Source organism: Varanus komodoensis, unplaced genomic scaffold, assembly GCF_004798865.1.
Source record: "Varanus komodoensis strain SLA01 unplaced genomic scaffold, ASM479886v1 scaffold14_3, whole genome shotgun sequence".
Classification (NCBI taxonomy): Eukaryota; Metazoa; Chordata; class Lepidosauria; order Squamata; family Varanidae; genus Varanus; species Varanus komodoensis.
The window spans coordinates 816,125-838,497 of record NW_025335439.1 but is presented as its reverse complement, the minus strand read 5'-3'; the positions used below and the strand labels follow the sequence as shown (position 1 = coordinate 838,497).

The 22,373-nt window shown below is 38.5% G+C and overlaps 1 protein-coding gene across 2 annotated transcripts in view; it reads right to left on the bottom strand.

Moving 5' to 3' along the window:
• Positions 1-22,373, bottom strand: part of GMDS (GDP-mannose 4,6-dehydratase) — a 422,539-nt gene that overhangs the window by 90,106 nt on the left and 310,060 nt on the right. For both annotated transcript variants that reach the window (XM_044424558.1, XM_044424560.1), the window contains exon 8: positions 10,049-10,167. In XM_044424558.1, the coding sequence (XP_044280493.1) occupies positions 10,049-10,167 (119 nt within the window). The remainder of the gene's footprint in view (positions 1-10,048; positions 10,168-22,373) is intronic.

Here is a 22,373-nt window from a genome sequence, read left to right as displayed (position 1 = left end):
TCCCTTTTAAAAATACTGAAATGGAACAAAGGGGATGAGTAGACTTCATGTTCAGGAGGCAAATTACAACCAGAATGAGCAAGTGGTGTGCATATGTTTGCAGGCTTAAACTCGGAGGTCCCTATGTATATTTTGTCTCACGGAGTGCTTCCTGGAACAGAAAAAGCTCCCATCCTCAGTCATATGCCATGCAGACCCATAGTTAGGACAGTGGCTTAGGAAGCAGGGGTAAACTGTGGAAAATGATTATCTGGATTTGGTTGGAAAACTCATCTGACAATATTTTTAAAATACTGTGTAATTAAATGTTTGCTTTACTGAACATTCACGCAAATCATAGTTGCAGACCTATAACAATTCTTTTAGAAAAATACTGTGGGGAGGTAAGATCCAGTCCCTGCTTAGAGGGTAAAGGAAGGGGCCACCTGTGTGGAAATTTGGCAGCACACAGACTGTATCCCAAGAATTGATTTTGCCTTAGACCTGCTCTGAAATATCAGATACCAATTATCATATAATTTCAATTCCCTACTTGCTGATTCTGGGAGAAGGCATATGGCAACCCTTTGCTGTTGTCTGGCAACTACAGACTGTGTTCTGAGTACTCCCTTTCTCATAGATCTGGTAGTGGCTGAAACAATGCATTGGGATTGCTAGAGTCTCACACTGAGCTTACCCATCACTATTATTTTAAAAATAAAACTGGAGAAATGCCGTGAAAGCAATGTAGTTCAAATGTACCAGGAACAAGGAAAAGTGTGACCAACCAAGTCCAGAAAAGGCATGGCTTTTAAAACATTACAATCATCTCTTGTTTTCAGTAACAGAAGTAATGCTTAGTTAGTTTGAATTATTGGAATAAAATCACATAGATTCCTTTAAGGCTTTATTAAAGGAGTATATTAATTATAATGATTTCTATGTTATTTTTAAGCAAACCAAAGTACAACACTTTAAGTACCTGTAAGGATCAAAGTTGCCTGAGGGGGAAATGACCAGGAGAAGACAACTTTAAGTTTTGTCTACTTTTTTTGCTCAGAGTGTTAATAGAGCAAAAGAATTCTCTCTACTGGAGACTTGATCTAAGACAGAGAAACTTAGGAAATTACTCACAAAGAATGATAAAAGCAGGATTTGAGAGAATTTATGGATACTCACAGCAGGATTTGAGAGAATTTATGGAAAAACTGGGCTATATTGGTCTAAAACAGGCGTCTTGGGAAAATCAGGGTCATTGTTAGGCATTCACATTAAAAAGAGGCTTAAATGGTTTGAAGCAGGGTGAATACAACATTTTACTATATATAAATTGCAAATGATGTTTAAATCTAAAAATATTTACTCCCGGGCTGCCTTGTAAATTCCATAATGAGTGAACTAAACATTATGGTTTAAGACTGCTCTTTTAGGTTTCAAAAACATTTCCAAATAGGTTCATAGTTTTTAGGTTTTGTGCATGCCATCCAAACATATTCAAAGCAGGGATCATCACACATAGAAATATTAGAAGTGGATTTCTACTTCCTTTTTCATAAAGGTTTTCTTGTTCCTCAATCAACCATCATTATGTATGACTGGAGAGGATGAATTTGAAAAGGTTTGAATTTTTAAAAAAGTATTGTAAACTCTACTAAGTACTTTAATATTTAGTTTTCATTAATGACCTCAATTGAAATAAAGAATATATAACTTGTATAGGAAGTAATGTTTCAGCTTAGTGAATTTGTCACCAATTGTCATTCAGATTATCCACTTCACTGGAGCTTGTCTAGTACATGCATAACAGAATATTCATGTGCAGCACAACATTTTGAATGGCACTTTTCATCACCAAAACTGGGAACTTGATTTTGAAAATAATCCTTACTGCAATGGCCCACTTGATTCCTTCCTTGTTACTGCTCCAATTCTTAACTTTCTGCAAGGGACAAAAATAATATCCCAGTCTTAAGGGCATGCTTAGACTTCAGCTTGGGCAAATGGCCACTTAAGTCAAAATATACGCTCCAGAAGACAACAACTATGCATGGTTGTGTGAAAAAGACAAAGACAGAGAAAAAAGTAACATCTTGTTGCATTTTTCCAATGTGGGCAAACATAGCGTTTTTTTCAGATTCTATATCAAAATGTGCACAGAAATTAATTTTATGGTTGGATTGAGTAAGTACTTATCCAGAACTTATTAAATGTGGAAGTACAAAAAGAAGTAGTAGGAAAGATTAAAAATGCCAGTCCTTGAACCTCTGCAGTTGCACAACTACAACAACAACAACAAATAATAATAACAATTCTATTTGTGTAAATATTTTGCACGTTAGAAAAACCTGCCGGCTACTGAGAACCCCTCCACATGAACAGGCCCAAGATAGAGATTGTGAAAGCTGGCTGTTAAGCTGGCTTTTCTGATCCATGGGAAGAAAAAGGCTAAAGTGTAAAAAAGCCACAGTGAGGCTAAATTGGCACTCAGTCATAGAGGTGAGGCAGTGGGTCAGTGACAGCCAACCTCAAGTACTGCTTAGGCACTTGTGGAGTGGCTTGCCCTGGCAGGCGCCCAGGCAAGATTGGCAGGAGATTTTTGATACTCTTGCTAGAGACTTGCTAGTCAATCACCAAAGCTTATGATGGGATAGGTCATTTAGGTTCACTCTGGTTCAGATGACATGACAATCCGTGATAATACGGCAACCACTACAACAAACTGGATTATCTGGGTGGCTTGTTGCCTTCAAACATTCCATCCTGCAGGTAACAGTCTGGTTTCACATGTCTTGACAAACCAAACCAACCTACAAATAGGGTTAGAGTTAGGTTTGTCCAGACAAACCTACTTTTGGATTACTCAAAAGTTGTAGTCCATCAAGGAGGCTTTGTGCTCGAACAGAGCATTTCCCTGTTGTCCTTCAGAGGAGATGGTTCAACATGTGTTAGGCTCCCATAGAAGGGCTGCCAACTTTCTTCTCTACCAAGGCCTGAGCTAGCAGCTAGTTAGGAATAAGTTGCCTCCTACTTGCTTTTCTCTTAGAAGACTGACAGAATCACACACTGATCTTGATATTCCACAGACTGAGTTGGCCCAAAGCTTCTGGACCACTTCTGATCCTATTCTCCACTGCAGTGTAGGAGCTGGGCCACAATGTTGGTCAAATTTCCAATAAGCTGAGAAGAAATTGGCCTTATACATTGTATAAGAGATGTAATGCAAGAAAGAAGAGGGTTCACCTAGCAGGAGTGAATGGCTGGATTAAAGATGGTGCACTTGATCCACCTCTGGGAAATTTGGAGCATTACTACTTCTAGTGACTATCAGCCATTCCTGTCAATACTTTCACGTTTTGCTTTGTTCTTCATATTTTTGTTTACTTCTTCTTAAAATAGTCTCCAACACTTTCAGACAGCATTTCATATAATTGAAGAATTACTTTCTTTTGAGTCATTTTAGAACTTTTTATAGATTTAAAACATTTCCAGTCTACTTTCCCCAAACAACTCAATGCAACTCATATAGACTAAATATGATAATTCATAGCAATTTCAGACCTGGATGGTAAAAATGCAGACTAACATGACTATGATTGTTCACTGATTTTCTGCGTTCATTTTAACCCTACAAGCAATGCATACTTCTGTTGCAAATCTATACACAGAATTATATTTTAAAACTGAATTAATCTTTCCATTGTCTGAATACGTCTACCTACTTTTTCCAGCAGGGTAAGAACTCTAGAGTGTTGCCATGGTTTCAGGCTATCCTTATGCTTCTACTCTGATTTAATAATATTAATGGCAGAAAATTAGTCAAGACAAGTGTTTGCCTGTTTGGCTGATCCTGCTGGAGTTCAAATTAGATCAGGGAAGTGTTTCCCCATCATACTAATTAATTAGTAATAAGCAGAAGGAAAAAAAGAAAATAGGTATAGTTGCATTAGGGGAAATTTTTTTGCAGTTCAAAGGTCTTCCTGTCAATGCAAAGAAATGAATTAGAAGCAGTTTGACACCGATTCCAAAATTTTCTTTAGCACTAGCAGTGTTAAAAATTAGAAAAATCAACTAGATTTCAAGGACAAGAGATATAATAGACAAAATTACTGACATTATACTTCTCAAAATTGCCTTTTTGTCATTGTTTCAGACCAACATAATTAAATGCTGTTATTTCAACTCAGAAGACTCACTGCTAATTTTGTTTCAACTCAGAAGACTCACTGCTAACACAGTTATACCAAAATAAGGAAAAAGGAAAAAAGTGAACTGTGTTTAATTGTATGTTTGTTTGTTTATTTAAAAATGTATATAACAACCTTTCACCTTTCAGGATTCCAGTTAAATTGACCTATAATTAATTTCAGAAGTTTAAGACTGGGGATGAAAGCCTTAATCACAAGTGGAAACACATAAACTCATGGATATCTTTGTATATACACTTTTTTCTGTGTACTTTGGCCATTTTCTCTGTCACTTCCTCTTCTGTTCACATATTCATAACCCATTCACTGCTTGTATGAAATACACAGGCATGCTATTTATAGAGACCTAATTAAAATATGACAGGCAATTTTGGGTTAATTATCACTGAATTGCCAATATTGAGCAGGAGAAAGTAAGCAGGCTACTTCTGTTACAGCACTTGTGACTTCTGCTTTCAATTAGCAACCTATGATTGTCCCATTCAGTAGGTTGTTAGCAGCATGTCCGAACTGTGGCAGGCTGTTTGCTTACAGGTTAAACAAGTCAGAGCTATCCCATGTTTTGTTGTTGGGTTAACCCTTAAAAATTCAGAGAGTCACCCAAACAATTGATGATCAGGCAACCACATGCTGCTAATAGAAGGAAGTAGTGATGAGTGTACCACAGCATGTTTGCTCCTGTTCAATATTGGACTTCATGAGATAATTAATCCGGATTTGACAATTTCCTACAAACTAGATCATATTCAGTTTAACCCTTGCAGTGGTGCTGTCAGGGCTGGGCTTTGGGGAGGACAAACAGGACCCTGATCAATTGAATGAGAGCTCCCAAAGAGCAACAGGGCTGGCTTAAGACTTTCTGAAGATATGACTCTCATCTTAAGGGTCATTATCTTTACAAGAACATTATGCTCAGGCTGAAATTACCTAATTCATGGGTCCTCAAACTAAAGCCCACAGGCTGTATCCAGCCCGCACTAATGTTAATGCTAATCAGAGTTTGTCTGGGTTTGGACAGAATGAGTACAGCTCAAAATAGAAGAAAAAGATTTCAATCTTCTTATGGCTACAACAAAGGAGAAGGAAGGGGAGAAGCACACAAGATTGAGGTTCAGTAACACAATGCTACAGTATCGTTTACTTTTACATGCTAGCAAGCCAAAGTATGAATATATATAGTATATCACAGAAGTATCCTCACATTTTGAAATATTTTATTATATCTTTTCATGTGACAACACTGAAGAAATGACACTTTGCTACAATGTAAAGTATTGAGTATACAGCTTGTATAACAGTGTAAATTTGCTGTCCCCTCAAAATAACTCAACACACAGCCATTAATGTCTAAACCGCTGGCAACAAAAGTGAGTACACCCTAAGAGAAACTGTCCAAATTGGGCATTATTAGCCATTTCCCCTCCCCAGTGTCATGTGACTCGTTAGTGTTACAAGGTCTCAGGCGTGAATGGGGAGCAGGTGTGTTAAATTTGGTGTTATCACTCTCTCTCATACTGGTCACTGGAAGTTCAACATGGCACCTCATGGCAAAGAACTCTCTGAGGATCTGAAAAAAAGAACTGTTGCTCTACATAAAGATGGCCCAGGCTATAAGAAGATTGCCAAGACCCTGAAACTGAGCTGCAGCACGGTGGCCAAGACCATACAGCGGTTTAACAGGACAGGTTCCACTCAGAACAGGCCTCACCATGGTCGACCAAAGAAGTTGAGTGCACGTGCTCAGCGTCATATCCAGAGGTTGGCTTTGGGAAATAGACGTATGAGTGCTGCCAGCATTACTGCAGAAGTTGAAGGGGTGGTGGGTCAGCCTGTCAGTGCTCAGACCATACGCCGCACACTGCACCAAATTGGTCTGCAGTGCTGTCGTCCCAAAAGGAAGCCTCTTCTAAAGATGATGCACAAGAAAGCCCACAAACAGTTTGCTGAAGACAAGCAGACTAAGGACATGGATTCCTGGAACCATGTCCTGTGGTCTGATGAGACCAGGATAAACTTATTTGCTTCAGATGGTGTCAAGCGTGTGTGACGACAACCAGATGAGGAGTACAAAGACAAGTGTGTCTTGCCTACAGTCAAGCATGGTGGTGGGAGTGTCATGGTCTGGGGCTGCATGAGTGCTGCTGGCACTGGGGAGCTACAGTTCATTGAGAAAACCTTGAATGCCAACATGTACTGTGACATACTGAAGCAGAGCATGATCCCCTCCCTTCGGAGACTGGGCCGCAGGGCAGTATTCCAACATGATAATGACCCCAAACACACCTCCAGGACAGCCACTGCCTTGCTAAAGAAGCTGAGGGTAAAGGTGATGGACTGGCCAAGCAGGTCTCCAAACCTAAACCCTATCAAGCATCTGTGGGGCATCCTGAAACGGAAGGTAGAGGAGACTCTAACATCTACCAGCTCCATGATGTCGTCATGGAGGAGTGGAAGAGGACTCCAGTGGCAACCTGTGAACTCCATGTCCAAGAGGGTTAAGGCAGTGCTGGAAAATAATGGTGGCCACACAAAATATTGACACTTTGGGCCCAATTTGGACAGTTTCACTTAGGGGTGTACTCACTTTTGTTGCCAGAGGTTTAGACATTAATGGCTGTGTGTTGAGTTATTTGAGGGGACAGCAAATTTACACTGTTATACAAGCTGTATACTCACTACTTTACATTGTAGCAAAGTGTCATTTCTTCAGTGTTGTCACATAAAAAGATATAAAACAATATTTACAAAATGTGAGGGGTATACTCACTTCTGTGATACACTGTTTGTGAGGAATATTTTGAAAAATACTTTTGTTTCTTGAATGGAAATTTACTTGCTACCTCATTTACTGGACTTTTGTGATAAAATCAAAGCCAAAATTTTAAACTGGGCTCAGAGCATATAAGAAATAGTTTCTTTCTTCACCTAGTCATCTGCTGAATGTAACTATACTAATGTATATAGTTGTGAACTTCTGTGTATATATTGAATTTCTTCCCATGCCAAATGTACTGGCCCCATCAAAAGTTCACTAGCTGTACCAGTGACCTTGATGGTCTGAAGAACAGCCCTCATACAGTAGGATGGAAAAGCCTGTGGCTTTCTTTTCCGTCCTCCAGCTGAGATTGGTATGCATGTGCATGAGGCCCAGAGAAGATATAGAAGCTAAGAAAACTGGGAAAAAAACCATAATAAACAATTAAAATGTAAATTAGAGAAGTATTTACAAAGCCAGCCTGATTTCATTATCTGATATTGAGTAGGAATTTTGCATTTGCAGTATAACTGTGTGGAATATGGACAGTAAACACTGTGTACCCAGCTGTCTTTGTTTTTATGGGATGACAGCTATTGAAAATATAGAGTAAAATGAATTGATCTTCCAACTGACAATGAAGGGTGGGCAAAATCTGGTGTTTAAACATTTTCCATTTTCAGAAGATATGTTTCGTATTCTAGTGCTTGCCCAGAAGGAAACCATTTTTGCGGAGCACTGGAAAAAGGGGCACTGGAAAAAGGCACTGGAAAAGGTGATAATATGTACTTAAATGATACAGTCCAGTTTAAAAAAGGATAGGCATGTAATCAGAAAGCAATTCACCTAGCTATTACATGGGATTTAAAAAGGAAAATTTACCAAATCCTAGTCTTGCATACTTTAAAATCTGCCTCTCACTAAATTCAGTGATGAAGGATCTCTTGATTTTAATATCAGAGTACCAAACTGTAACAGCAGGAGAAAAGAGAGGTATGCTTGGTTCAACAGTCTTGCAACTGTGGAATTAATTTCCTCTATTCAAAGCCTGAGTTAAGAGTCAATCCTGGAAATAAGACTCTCTCAATTGGTTGGCTTTTAGGATTTCAAATTAACCAGATATAAGGATAATATGGGTTTTCACATGGTCACTCCTCTGCTATTTATCAATTTGTTTTATCTGTTTGAGTTTTAATGACATTATTATTATTATTAAAAACTTTTGTAAGCTGTCCTTTATATAAATATCTCAGGATGGCTTACTGCAATTTAAAAGAACAATTTAAAAAAGCATCTAATAACATCCAATAACAATTAAAACAATAGCTCTGTGTAAAACCAATAGGCATTAAATAAATCAGATTAAATCAAAACAAAACAAAGGAAAAGCGACTGCAAAACCATTAAAACTATTTATTTTTAAAATACTGCTTAAATAAAAAGGTTTTGACCTGGTGCCGAGAGTATAAGCTCGACACAGACGTACCTCTCTGGTGAGCACATTCCACAGTCTGGGAGCCACTGTAGAGAAGGCCCTACTCCAAGTTGATGTCCTTTTTACCTCTTTTAGAGAGGGTTCTTGGAGCACAACTTCTCCCACAGATCTTAAGGGGCATGAGGGCATATAAGGAAGGAGACGTTCCTTCAGGTATCCTGGTCCCAAGCCGTTTAGGACTTTATAGGTCAAGACCAGCACCTTGAATTGGGCCCAGACTTCAACTGAAGCCAGTGGAGCTGATAGAGGACCAGTGTCATATGAGAGTAATGGCCGGTCCCCGTCAGCACCCTGGCAACTCTATTCTGTACCAGCTGAAGTATCCGGACCTTTTCAAGGGCTGCCCCACATAGAGCGTATTACAGTAATCCAAGCGGGAAGTTACCAGAGCATGTATCACTGTTGCTAGGCAGTGCTCATCCAGGTAAGGACGCAGCTGGATTTCCAGTGACAGCTCCGAGTCAAGGAATACTCCCAGGCTGTGGACCCTGTCCTTTAGAGGGAGTGCTACCCCATCCAGGACAGGGTCAAAATCACCCATCTGGAAACCCGCACCGCCCACCAACAGGACTTCTGTCTTATCTGGATTGAGGCTCAGTTTATTGGCCCTCATCCAGCCCATTACCTCGGCCAGGCACTGGTTCAGCACAGTCACCGCCTCACTTGGAGTAGATATAAACGAGAGGTAGAGCTGGGTGTCATCAGCATACTGATGACTCTGCAGCCCAAACCTCCTGATAACCTCTCCCAGCAGTTACATGTAGATATTAAAAAGCATGGGGGACAAAATAGAGCCCTGTGGAACCCAAGGCAAAGCTGCCATGGTGCAGAGCTATAGTCCTCCAGCACCACCATCTGGAATTGGCCAATAATAAATATAATAATACAATATACAATACAATTATGTATTGTGCTAGGAGAGCTCTGCTTTGTTTTATTGTTCTTGGTTATTTTGGACAAAGTTTAGAAAGGAACGACACAAATTCAGCTAATAAATGAATAAATATACTTTCTAAAGTTTTTTCATGGTTCTCTTTCAAGGTTTATATAAATATTATTATTTCTAATCTAGAAATATTATTTCAACTTTACACTTGTGACACAGAAGCAGTTTGGGAAGGTGATACACAATTATGAAGCTTCTCCTCTTAAGAGGCTTGCTAAAGCTATAGCAAAGTTTGCAGAAATCCTTCAGGAGCTGGCATGGGATTCCAGCTGCCATTTGTGCATGCCATTTATTTGAGCTGGCATTGAGATTCTCATTGTGAAATTTAAGCCAGTCAGTCACCTCATATTCCAGAAAGGAATAGCTTAAATCCAAGTGAAAATCAGGTAATTTATTTTAAAGTGATCCAATAGCATATACATTAGACACGCTTATATTTAGAATAGGTGGAATTCTGGTGGTTATTTTATTTTGGTAAGGGATGTTAGCAGTCTTCTGGTTAGACTGAATTTAAAAAAATGCTAATGCTAACAATGGATATCCAAACATTTCTGGACACTGTAAGAAGACGGAGCATAAAATGTGGAGAAATACTGTGTCATAAAGCTAAAATCAAATAAAAGAACTTGAGTAATGGACGTCCAAAACCATTAAGTGCTTCTACTTACACAATAGTCTTCCCAATATGCTTAAATGCCTTCTCCACAAATTCACGAACACTGTGGACCTCCCCAGTAGCTATTACAAAGTCTTCTGGCTCATCCATTTGCAACATTAGCCACATTGCCTGCAAAAAGATAAGCAAATCTTGATTTAGTACATCTGTTCCTGACCCTTTTTGGTATTACCTTTTTTTAAAAACAAAAAACAAAACATTTCCAGATAGCAGAAAAACAACACTTCTAGGAAAAGCAGTACCATTGCAACAAATCATTTTGAGGATATCAGAGGCATAAATAAGACAACATAGATTAATTTGTTTAACTTGTCAGATCTAGCAATTTCTATATGCAGTATTTACTTTGCATCCCCCAATGTCCACTCTGTGGTACAACTATGACAACAACTACCGGAATGCTCCTTTAATCCAGCCAAATTAAATGACTTTAGAATTGTCAGGGTAAAAATAGTAGCAATGCAATTATGGTTTTTAATCTTTTTTAAACAGCAACATCTTGTTCAAATGAAGTGTTCCAGAATATGCATTTCTCTGCCAACAGGGCCATTCCTTTTTGTACTGGGCATCACAAAAATTGCCAGGAAATGGATTAGGCTGTCCCACATCATTTTCCAATGAACAAATGAACTCTGAGCAGAGTGCCTTCTTAAGGTCTTAGAAATCAGAATGGATTGGTGTGATACTTCTAACTGTTGGAGGACAGAAATTCTTCATCATGGCATGCTTATGTATTCCTCTAAATTATTTTCCAGCATATATTATTGGTTGATTGTTCCTCCAATAACTCATGATCAATAGCTCACAACTCAACTGCATTTCAAAAGTTTTCCAGGAAGTAGTACACTGCAATCTTGACACATGTTGAGAAACACAAAAGAGCATTCATTTGATAAATCACCTTGGCAAACACATGATTTTGTGGTTTAACAATGCTGAAAATGGTCATATGACAGCCCGGTTGATACAAAATTAATCTTTTCCAACTGGGGTAAGTTTAAGAAACTGAAAATTGACTACATGCAGTATTTGCTTATTTGTTGTCTATCAAAGTCACGTTTTTGTTGCCACTTATATTTCTGATATTTACATTAAGACTGTATAAATATAAATTAGACAGTATTTTAAGACGGTGCTATTTTGCCTGCATTAATATAGTTGGCATTGCTGCAAAACAAAATTAGAAATACGTTTTTATAAACCAAAAAAAAAAAAAAGCAAAGACCCACACAGTTTTCCCTTAAACAAATTAGGAGCACTTAAATAAATGTGGATCACATAATCCCCTTATCTATTTTAACTGGTGGCAAAATTACATAATTGGGTATGATACTATGGATAGGCTATAGCTCTATAGAGCTATAATGTTAAAGACAGATGAAAGGCAATAAGGAGAAACCAGAAACAACACATGTCTTCAACATCCTGCACTGGATCAGAAGCTGAGCCAAGAATAGGGTTTTTGCCTCCCAATCTAGTACTCAATCAACTAGACCACACTGCTGCCTGAAATGATATCTGGAGAAAAACTTACCAGTGTAAGTCAGTCCAAAATGACTGAAATACTTTAATCCCTTAGCGAAAGAAACAGGGAGCTACCTGTAAGGCTGAACCCTTGTTTAATAAATAATCAGCATGCAAGCACAATAATTCAAACCCTCTCCATGTGGTATGAAGGGACTGCTATCTTGCAGGTTAACCCACAATGCTATTTGCATTGACCTCTTCACATCACATTTAAAGAAAACAACTTTAGTAGGTCCCCAGATGCTAGTGGATACTCTGCAAATCAGATTAATATAAGCTCTGGGACAGCTCAGTTTCTTTTAGTAAATACTACCTGAAAAGTTCGGATTCCACCCTATATCCCCAATCAGGAATACATATAGTACCAAGGAATTCTCACAAAACTGTTTTCTTGCATGATATTTTTACACCAAAAACATCTATGCAAAAACTTCAATACTAGGCTACAGTTGTGCATCTGAAATAGTAGCTTGAACAAATTAGATGCAAGAAATAGTTAGCTCAACTTATTTATTATTAATTTATTACATACCTATACTGGCCAACAGCCAAAGCTCTCTGGGTAGCTCACAAAGAGCTCATGAAGGTTATCTTGTGATTTCTCTTCAGCTATCTCAGTTGTGATAATTTGTCCTTTTGCAGTCAGGAAAGCAGTTCTATTTTTCTATTTATCCTCAAGCATTCCAGTCTAATTGCATGATTAAATCTTTTTCTGAAGGGTTGTCTTAATATCTAGCTCTTCTACTGCTTTTTTAACTCAGGAAGTCAGAATTCCTCACTTAAACATAAATTTGCTTCTTAGAATTTAATACTGGAAAAACTGGACAATCCGTCACTGAACTACACTAGCTCTCTTGATCACCATCCTATGTACTGTGGGAATTGGTAGAGTGATTAAACTCAGATGTACTTATGCTTCCAAGAAGACCAGACATCTTAACAAATGGTGGCTAAAATCCTGGCTGCAGTGCAAATTGTGGTATGGCATTAATGCCTACAAAGCTATAAACAATGTAATCAGTCCTTAAAATGGAAAGATAACATAAAACATTTCTTGCATACAGTATATCAGGACAATGTGATCAGGGCAACAGCAATTAATGGTTTTTTTAAAAATGAATTTATAGGTATGAGCAAGATCAGAAACAGGATTTTTACCTGAACACTATCAAGCTGTTTTGTGCAATGGATATTTAATATTTTAAATCAAAGTCAACATAAGATCAATAAGTTTAAGGTGTAGAATCTAAAGCACACCATTGTGAATGTCTAGTTATACAATCACTTCATTCCATCCCATTCTATTAATTTCTGTTATATGTTATATAATTACTAGTTTATTGTGGAGTAGTATACAAATTGTGTAAGGTTGCAATGCTGTGACTCCCTACCTTGTGCTGGGGAACTATATGATTTTTCAGCTGTGAGGTCGTGCAAACATGGAATCCTGCCCCCACCAGCCAAGCCAGTGTGGGAAGAGTCATGCCTCTTAAAGGTTGCAAACCAGCTTTGCAGAGAGCGAAAGAGATGCAGTGGGCAGGCAAAGCAGATGGTGTACACTCTATCCATATTCCTTCCATCTCCCTCTGCAAAGTTCATTGAGACACGGAAAAATGTCCACCTAGATGAAATGCAGGGTATGAGGGAGAGGACAGCAGGGAGTGCTGCTGCTTCATCTTGCATCCTGTACTGGAGGCAGACATTTGGAGGTTTGTGTGCATCTAGGGCAGGGGCACTGGATCACATCCTAAATAAATAAAATGTCTGAACAATAGGTACTGGATGAGAGAGTGTAAGGCAGTAAAATAGTCTGTTGTTCTAGAAAGCATGTCTTCGAGGATTCCAGTTAACGTATTTTGAGTTTTGACAATACACATCAAAATGTTTAGTTTGAGTGATTTAAAGGATTTTTTAAAATCATTACTGCATAATATGACAACCACTGGTTATATTTAAATGTAAAGCACACAGGTATAGTAGTATGCCTTCTGTCCTACTACATCAAAGTACTGGTTCCTGATCCAGAATTATACTGGCTTCAGGTTCTGAATAAGAAAAACGGAGAAAATTTTGCAGTTGTAGATTTATTTGCCATTACTGAATGGTTTACTGGTTTAATCTTTGTTTAAACTTCCACTGAGCATAATTAATGGTTATTGACTTGCAAATGAAGAACAGGTGACACTCTGAATTAGAAGATAAATTATCCTATATTCTTGTGTGATAATGGCTTAGTAACTGCTAGAAAGCTGCAGCTTAGTGGATCCCATCATAATGCTCGATCATGAACACAAAGGCCTCTGTGAAATAGGTATTCAGCCGTTCACCTCTTTATACAGCTGTACAATGATTTGGTCCATTTATTCTCTGATGGGGCAGCACAACTGAGGGAAAAGTTCAGCAGTTCTCACCTTCCTGTTCACATGCTGAACCCCATGACCCGTGACATGCCTAGGTCTCAATCTGTGATAAAATCACAGCCTGGCTTTGGCTATCTTTTAACCATCATGAGGTCACATATTTGAGGAATTTTGCAGAGGTGAAGGAAGAGCAAGAATTTCTTTCAAATATTTGGCAGAATAATTTAATGGGATGGCAGACATTTACTTTATTGCAATTGATCTCATCTTCTTGTCAGAATCTTGTTACTTAATACTGGTGATGGTCTTTTAGCACTTATGGAAGGAAAAATAAATTTTGTAATGAAATTAACTGGTCTCATTCTTCTCTATTTAAACTGTTTCTTAATCAGCCTGAAGTTATGTGTGTGTTTCAGTTCTAAGTTCATTGTCTGCCAAGGTAAAATTCTGTATGAGGAAATGCATAACATTGATAAGAGAACAAAGTACATAATCATATTTTTGTTATGTGAATCCATTCAAGTTTCCTCTAGTGGCTCGTAACAATTATGAATTTTGTCAGACCACAGAAGGGTTCCTCCTACTAAGTTTGGCATATGGGTGTACTTACATAATGATTTGATTTGGCCTTATGTTGTCTTTGCAAGTATCTTCATGACTAATTTGGTTGTCAGCATTTTCTTTATAAATAAATTTTAAAAATTCCATCAGTGAAGATCACAAGCAATTTTTTCTAAACATATAATACGATCCTACACCTTACTTTGTAAACAAATAATTGGGAGTGGGGTGAGGCTGAGTATTCATTGTTGACCTAGTATAAGATCACAGAAGATCATGCCATGTCAGGCAATTACAGGCAAGGTTTGGCAGTTTAAATGTTTTGATGTTGGGTATCAAGACAATATCCATGCAGGCCAACACCCCTTTAAAAATAACTTGCTCCTTGTATTGTTCACACCTGGGCTAGTGAAGGAAGTGAAAGAAAGCTTGAATAGGATTAGCATCGTCAAATCATCCTAATTCTATGCATGCCCCTTATGTTGTTTAAGAGTCAGTGATGAATCTAAAGTAGCTATAGCTGTCTATCATGGGTCCAGAATCCCCCAAAGCACTTATTAACTGTGCTGTTTTCCATGAATAGAGGTCTTGTTAATCAAGGTTGGCTTTAACTACATTATTTGACTCCTTTCCTAAAATGAAACATTCAAGTACTAATAGCAGTAATTGCTATACAAGGTTTTCATTGTGATGCAATTTATTTGAGAGAAAACAAAAGCAAATTGAAACCTGAAAGTATACATAAAGACTTCTTCAACACCGAAAAAAATCTGTTTGAATTAAATTTATTTATTTGCTGTCTCCAGTGCCTTCTCCCTCTTTTAGCCTTATCAGGACAGGGTGACCCAAATGAAATAATGTGCAGTAGTGATAACTTCCGTATATTTAAATATATACTGACATTAATTAAATATAACTTCAGTAAATATAGCTGATATGATGTAATAAATTTTGAAGTTAACTATTTCAATCTTCAGCTAGAGTTTTAAGGGATGTGCTTGTTTTAATATTTATTAATCCAGTTAGCAATGGCAAATAAAATAACAATATAAAATGAAATACATTTACATTAAAAATTATGTTTTAAAAGCTTGATTTCCATCTGGTTAACTGGTATTATGTGAACTTCTTCATATTCTAAACAAGCCGCCCCGAGGCTTCGGCGAATGGGGCGGCATAAAAATGTTTTAATAAATAAATAAATAAATAAACAATGTAAAATAAGCCATTTATACAGTATGTTCCCATTGTCTAAGAGGTTGCTCAGGTATAGCACATAGAAAATGCAGCTCAGCAAGAGAAAAGGAGTTTAATATTTACCCTTTCATGAATTTTATGTCTAAAAATATTTTTATGAATTTCTCTCACACATTTCAGATTCACTGAAGCCTTATCAACTGGACATAAGCCTATTCAGCAAAGTTTATACCAAGGCAAAGAGCATCACAGAAATAGCTAAAGGCCCTGAGACACAGTGAAGGGTGTGATATAAAAGCTTTAAATAAATGAATAAAGGCTGCTGGAGCCATAATGCAACAGCAGTCAGAAGTGGATAACAGAAGCGATTTGTAAAATAATCAGGTATAGTCATGTGTCTTGAGGTAGTGGAGATGGATTAACAACCTGAGTCTGGGTGTTGTTTCCCAATATAGGAGGCCTCCATTTAATACTGAGAACACTGTGCTCCTGGACAGCTTGTCTGATGTAGTCTGTGGCTATATTTGGTCATTACACCAGCCCTGACTTGGAAGAAACCTCTTTTTGCATGTAACTGTGTTTCCTCAGTTATGGAATATGGCTACAAAAGCAGCATTCCTGGTGGTGATTATTTTTGTAGTTATCCTCAATGCAGTCAAATTCATCATTAATTCATTGGTCAACTCTTCTGGAAGTAAGCCATGTTTCCTTATTGAGATGCTTGAGAGAAATAATAAACTAATATCAAGCGGTGTAATTTTTATGTTGAATTAATATGAGCAAACTGTTTGGCAACATCTTATGAAGTATCATGCATTAACAAAAGACAATGGGTGAGAATGTAAGCAGTGTTATCAAGGCAAACTTTTAAAATATAAATGCTGAGAAACTTTCAACCTTAATTCACACTGTGATTTTCATCATCTGCTTCAGGTGAATACACAATGCTCTTACTGTGTTGTCAAACATTAATTCAGTGTTGTCTTTTTCCTTGTATCAGTGAGTGTCAAAATACTGCTCTTTCAATATATGAAAGTATTTGTATAAGGCTTTATTGCTGATCTTTGGATATTTGCCACAGGCAAAATGAAACAGAAAAACTGTTGTTGGGAAATCTCACCAACAATAGACGTTTCAATAAGCCTCTCTTTTTTCCATGGTGTGTGTGTGTGCGCGCATCACTCTTTTATTTTCTTTTTTAATGGAAAGGTTTTAAAACCCATTTTTCATCTTTTGTTAATATCTGTCATTTATAACACGATGAGTGTTATTTTCTTTATCCTTTCCCAAAAGCACTAGCACACTTGTTTTTTAAATCCATCACACAGATGAAAATGTGATTCTGAGAAAAAAAAGTGTGACCTAAGAAAATCAGAAGTCCAAACCTGTGAAGATTTGGATCCCAATGCACATTTTAAAGTGTACTTTGAATATTAAAGTTCCAGGCAAGAAACAAAGCACACTACTCTTAAAACAGAATAGTACAAATTCATTTTCTTTGACTATGTTCATGGATATCATCTTTAACCCAGCAGTGATTAATTTCCTAGCCTAATAACTTATCACCCAACTATGGCTTCCTAGGTAGCCTGGACCATGATCTGAGCAAGATGCTTCTGCTAGCAACAACAGATGATGCAACAGAATTGCATGTAGGGAAGAGTCTGGAACAGATCAGGTATGATAATTCATGACCTTGGATTTGGTAAAAAAGACTAATTTAATTGCCTGTATGCAAATAGCTCAGGAAATGGGGCCCACATCAGGGTACAGGCATGGTTGGACACCTGCTGAGAGTCCACAGCCCAGCAAGGCTCACTGACAAGGTGCCCCTGGAATTGATCCTTCTATGCATCACTGCAACCCGTTTACTCACGTGCCTCTCCCTCTGGCTCAGACAATGTAGGTGCTGAGAAGGATGAATGGGAGATGCCCTTGCCACTCATCTGTGCCTTTCCGGCTATAAAGCAGTTAAGTGGTAGTGGAATTAGTAGGAAGTCTGCTACTTTTGCCAGAAAGAGAAACAGGAGCAAGTAGCAACAATAGCAGTGAAAAGACAGACTCCATTAAAGAGGAGCCCTACTGAGGGTGTCTTGGCTAAGGCACTGGACTGGCACTGCTTTGAAGAGAGTTTTGTGGGAAAAGATGCACTGGGTCTGTTGCATCTCCTCCCCTAGAAGCTCTCCATACTTATTTTCAGAGAAGGAAAAACTATTTCAGAGGCAGCCCCTTGGTTGTTTAAGATGGTAGGAATATGAACAACTTCAGTGGCAACCTCTGGTATTAGTTGCTTAGAGAAAGGTACCAACCCTTCCACCTCTGTCTGGGATGGAAGATTGCGTCCATGACTTGTGCCTCTCATCACTGGATCTGAGTGTAAGCACAGATGGAGGCTGCAAGGAAAGGTCATGTTCTAAGTGGGAATAAGAGGATATGGAAATGGTCCCTTCACAAGAAAGAACTATGCTCTTCTTAATTTCATATCCATCTCCTACTGTACGACTTGGATTTGACCTTACAGATGCAATGGTACTGGACTACAGTATCTCATGCCAAACAGACCTCCCTTGCAATTTTCCTTCCACATACTCAGGAAGGTTGGGTTGAAGGATGATTGCTCAAGGCTGGGGAACAAATGTGTCCCTCCTGGACTTCATGGGCTTGCTTACCACATTCCCTGAGAGAGGGTGAATTGGGATTGGAGTGTCCTCACCCTCCAGAAATACTCCAGCCTTGCTGACTTGGACAAACCAATACTTCTTGTCAGTGCTTTTTTTGTAAAAAAAAAAAAAAAAGGCGCTGTCCCTGCCAGCAGTAAGCACACACCCAAGCCGAGCAGCTTCCCAAGCAGCTATCTCTCACTATCAGATAGCAGATAGCAGACACAATAGCAGCCTGCAGGCACTATGGTAATGATGTTTGCTGCTGATTTGCTACGATGAAAAAAAGGTGCCGGAAAGCGGGTGTGTTCTATGACAAAAAAAGCCCTGCTTCTTGTACAGGTATCAGAGCCAGGGCTCTGCACTGCAGAAATCATCTGGGCTCCATCCTTTAATAATTTCCACAAGCAGCTAGATGCCTTTCTATTCTGACAGAGTTTCAACCTGCCTGGTAACTCATTTCATGTTACTTTCCTTCTTGTGCATGTTGCATTTATCTGCATCTCCTACCTGTGTTTTGTTTGTTGCATGCGTGTAATAGTTTTATGGTTTTATGTTTAGTCATCGTCAGCATTTTCAATCAATGTAGAAAAGTGGGATAAACATCTTTCTATAAATAAATAATCTTTAAAAAGACATTCAGAATCCTGCTGCCTATAGCTAAGGCAGGACTGGTTTAAATAGGTGGAGAGGGTTTCCTCCCAGATGAACACTGGTCCCCAGTGGAAGAAATAAAACTTAAGGCCATACTTTATTAACCTAAAAACAAGCCCAAATAAATTTTGATTTTGAAAAACCGTGAATAACAAAACACCTAAAATCTTTTTATTGATATTTTCCATTCTGAATTGTCTAAAGAAAAATTATTAACATGCTTATGCTTTCAGTAAAGAGAGGAAAAAAGTAAGATGTAGTTCCAAGGTTTTGCTGGTTGACTAATTAAAAAGACTAATATTTTAACCTTCTATGACTTCAAGAATTATTTGTTTCTACTCTGTGCACAAGTTAAGCTCAAATATTTCATTAAATAAACACCCAAAGCCAAAACAACCACCCTATGTATCTATCACTGGAATAGTAAAGGGAGGTAACCAGAATGTGGCCAAGCTTGGGCAGACATAGGAATGAATGTTAGGAAAGGACTAGTCAAGACCATTTTCTTATTACAAAGAACTTTTAAGACTTTCAAGTCAAGTGTTGGTTTGTTGCTATAACAACTTAATCTTAAAATTATTCATCACACTGGGTGACTTGATCACCATTATGCAAGAACTGGCTGGAAAAGCTGTTGGCATCAGTGGGAAGATACTTATGTACTCCTGTCTCATTCTCTCTAATGAAAACAGGATTAATCATGTATTCAATTTTCAATTCAAAAAGTTTGTTGTACTAGCCAAAGGCCATGACAAATACATCAGTCAAATGTGCACAAGCAACAAAATGAAGAATTTCAGCAATATACATATAAATAGATTAAAATATACTATGAACAAATTCATAGTATTTAACTTGCATTTAACTCTGATGCTCCAATGCAGTTTATAGCAATTTTGTCTAATTCTCTCTTCCGGTTTTTAGCCCCCTGCTGTCAAAGCAAACAAAGTAACTTTATGTAACACATAACTAGTACTATCACTCCAGAGAAAAAGAACTGTTTCTGTCAAGGTACTTCTGCATTTGTATGACAGCAAGAGTTTCAAGAATCTCTCTCTAGGGTCAATATATAGAGGACAGATTAACATGTAATGAACAATGTCTTCAACTTGATAGAAACCACAAATACATAATCTGCATTCAAGAGGCACCTTCTTGCATTGCCCATCCAAAACTGCAGTTGGCATAACATGAAATTGCAATTCAGTAAAGGTGTTTCTTAAAGAGGATGGTCTCAACCTGTACAGACAGCTTAGCTCCATCATGTTCTGTTTTTAAAAGAGGAAACCACCGAGAGAGTTTAGGGTTTTTAATTAATTGCAGGTCTTTTCTAGAGTCTATCCAAAATAATCAGACCCTTAACTGATTTTTATCCAAATAAAGATGGTATGCAGATCAGTAATATAATAGCTGCACGGCAAATTATGAAGACTTGACTTCCAGGTATGGTTTTCATTCATTTCCAAATGGCACAAAACTGGAAAACATTTATTAGGAAGAAAATTAATTTGAAGTATCACAAATGAGGACAGACCATTCTTGTTCTGATTGATGGCCATCCTGATAATAATAATGTACATTGCATGAAGAGACCCATTATTTTAGTTTGAAACAGGTGACATATAGGGTCTTCTAACTTTACATAGCATTTTTTGAAGTTTGGCGGGACTACCTTAGGAAGGAAGGGTTAGAGAAGTCCACTTCTGTGGTTGCAATTCATGCAAAAGGAATCTGGATCCAACCCATGGAAAATAAGGCAAGAGAAATGTGAAGGGCAAAGGTCATTATTATTTGATATTGGCACAGAGATGGCTGCATAATGAAAAGTTCTATTCCCTTTCCTGACAGTCATTTCCTTTCTTTGTAACAGCTTCCCTACTCACCCCAACATTCTGTCCTCCAACCCTACATCTAGTTTTTTTAAGTACTGTTGCAATATAATTGCATTATTTTTTCTTAACTCCTATACTATGCCTGTTGACACTGCTGTGACTACACAAACAACTTTACACACAAATTGCATGGATAACCACACCACTATCTCTAAAATAAAATGGAAAAAGAGAAGAATGTCTAAGTCTTCTGCCCATCCATGCTCGCCCACCTCCTCTTCAAAATTGGATAAATCCATCTGCAATGTGTGAGTGACGGCTCCCTCCCTACATCTTCACTGAATTAAAATATCCCTCATTAAAGAGAGATTGTGGTGTCCAGTAACAACAAAAAATATGGCTGAACAGATCCACAGGCATGACAGGTAGATGCCCCAGTGGTGATCCACTGATTAGGCATTCTTGCTCAACACTAAGGCAAAATTCTGTGGAATAAGCAAGTTAGTGCCCTTCAAATGTTTTGGATTACATCTCCCATAATCTTTATCAATACCATACTGAGTGGCACTGCATGAGCTATTATAAAAAACATCTGGAGAGATCCAGGTTGCCGAACCTTGCACTAGACAAGACACAGGTACACATGGTTTATTTACTGTGGCTCTCAATTTTCTCCATTTGCCTCAGAAAAAGAGATAAATTTTAAAGTCAGGGTAGGTACCTTGCAGTCCCTCAGATGTACTGTTCTATAAATTCAGTCATCCGTTACCACTGATTATGCTGATTAGGCCTGATGGGAGGCCATAACAACTGGAGGGTCACAAACTGTCTCCCTGTTTTAGAGTTCTGTGTTGTTAATGTTGAGACGTCTATGCAGTATAGGGTCAGCTGTTTGATGCTCAAAGTAAGAAGCAAGAGTCTAATCCCATCTTTCAACCAGGGTTCCACAAAAGGTCACTGGGGGTTCCACAGAGAAAGAAAAAGAAACATCACAATTTCACATTTGCATGGGAATTCCCTGAGGAGCCCTTCTGTTTGCCCTGGATGCCTGCGAGAAGGGCTGGGGCCCAGGGAGAGTCCCCATCCATGTGGGAAGTTGTGGGGCAGGCAGCGAGTCCTCCACAGGCTTATGGGGAGCAGAGCAGCATCATTAAATAACCAGCAATGGCTCTTATTTCACATCTTACATCACACCGCCCCTACACAATTAACATACAGACTGGAGCTGGCCACCGAGGTGAATTGCTGAGTAGGGCTGGAATGAACTCTTTCAGAATCTGTCCCTCCAGCTTCCACACACTTCGTCTCATGCTTGGCCTGCTCCTGAGCTGAGCCAAGCCAAGAGGAAGTCTGCAAATGCTCACAGATCCCTTGTGTGTAATTGGCAACCTTCCTCCTCAGGTGCGGCTGCCCAAAAAGTGGCTGCAGGACATAGAAGAGAGACACTGCACCAGCCACCATTCTTGGCAACACACCTCCTCCCCCTCTCCTGGTGCAGCTGGGGCGGGGGGGGTGTTCTCTGAGAC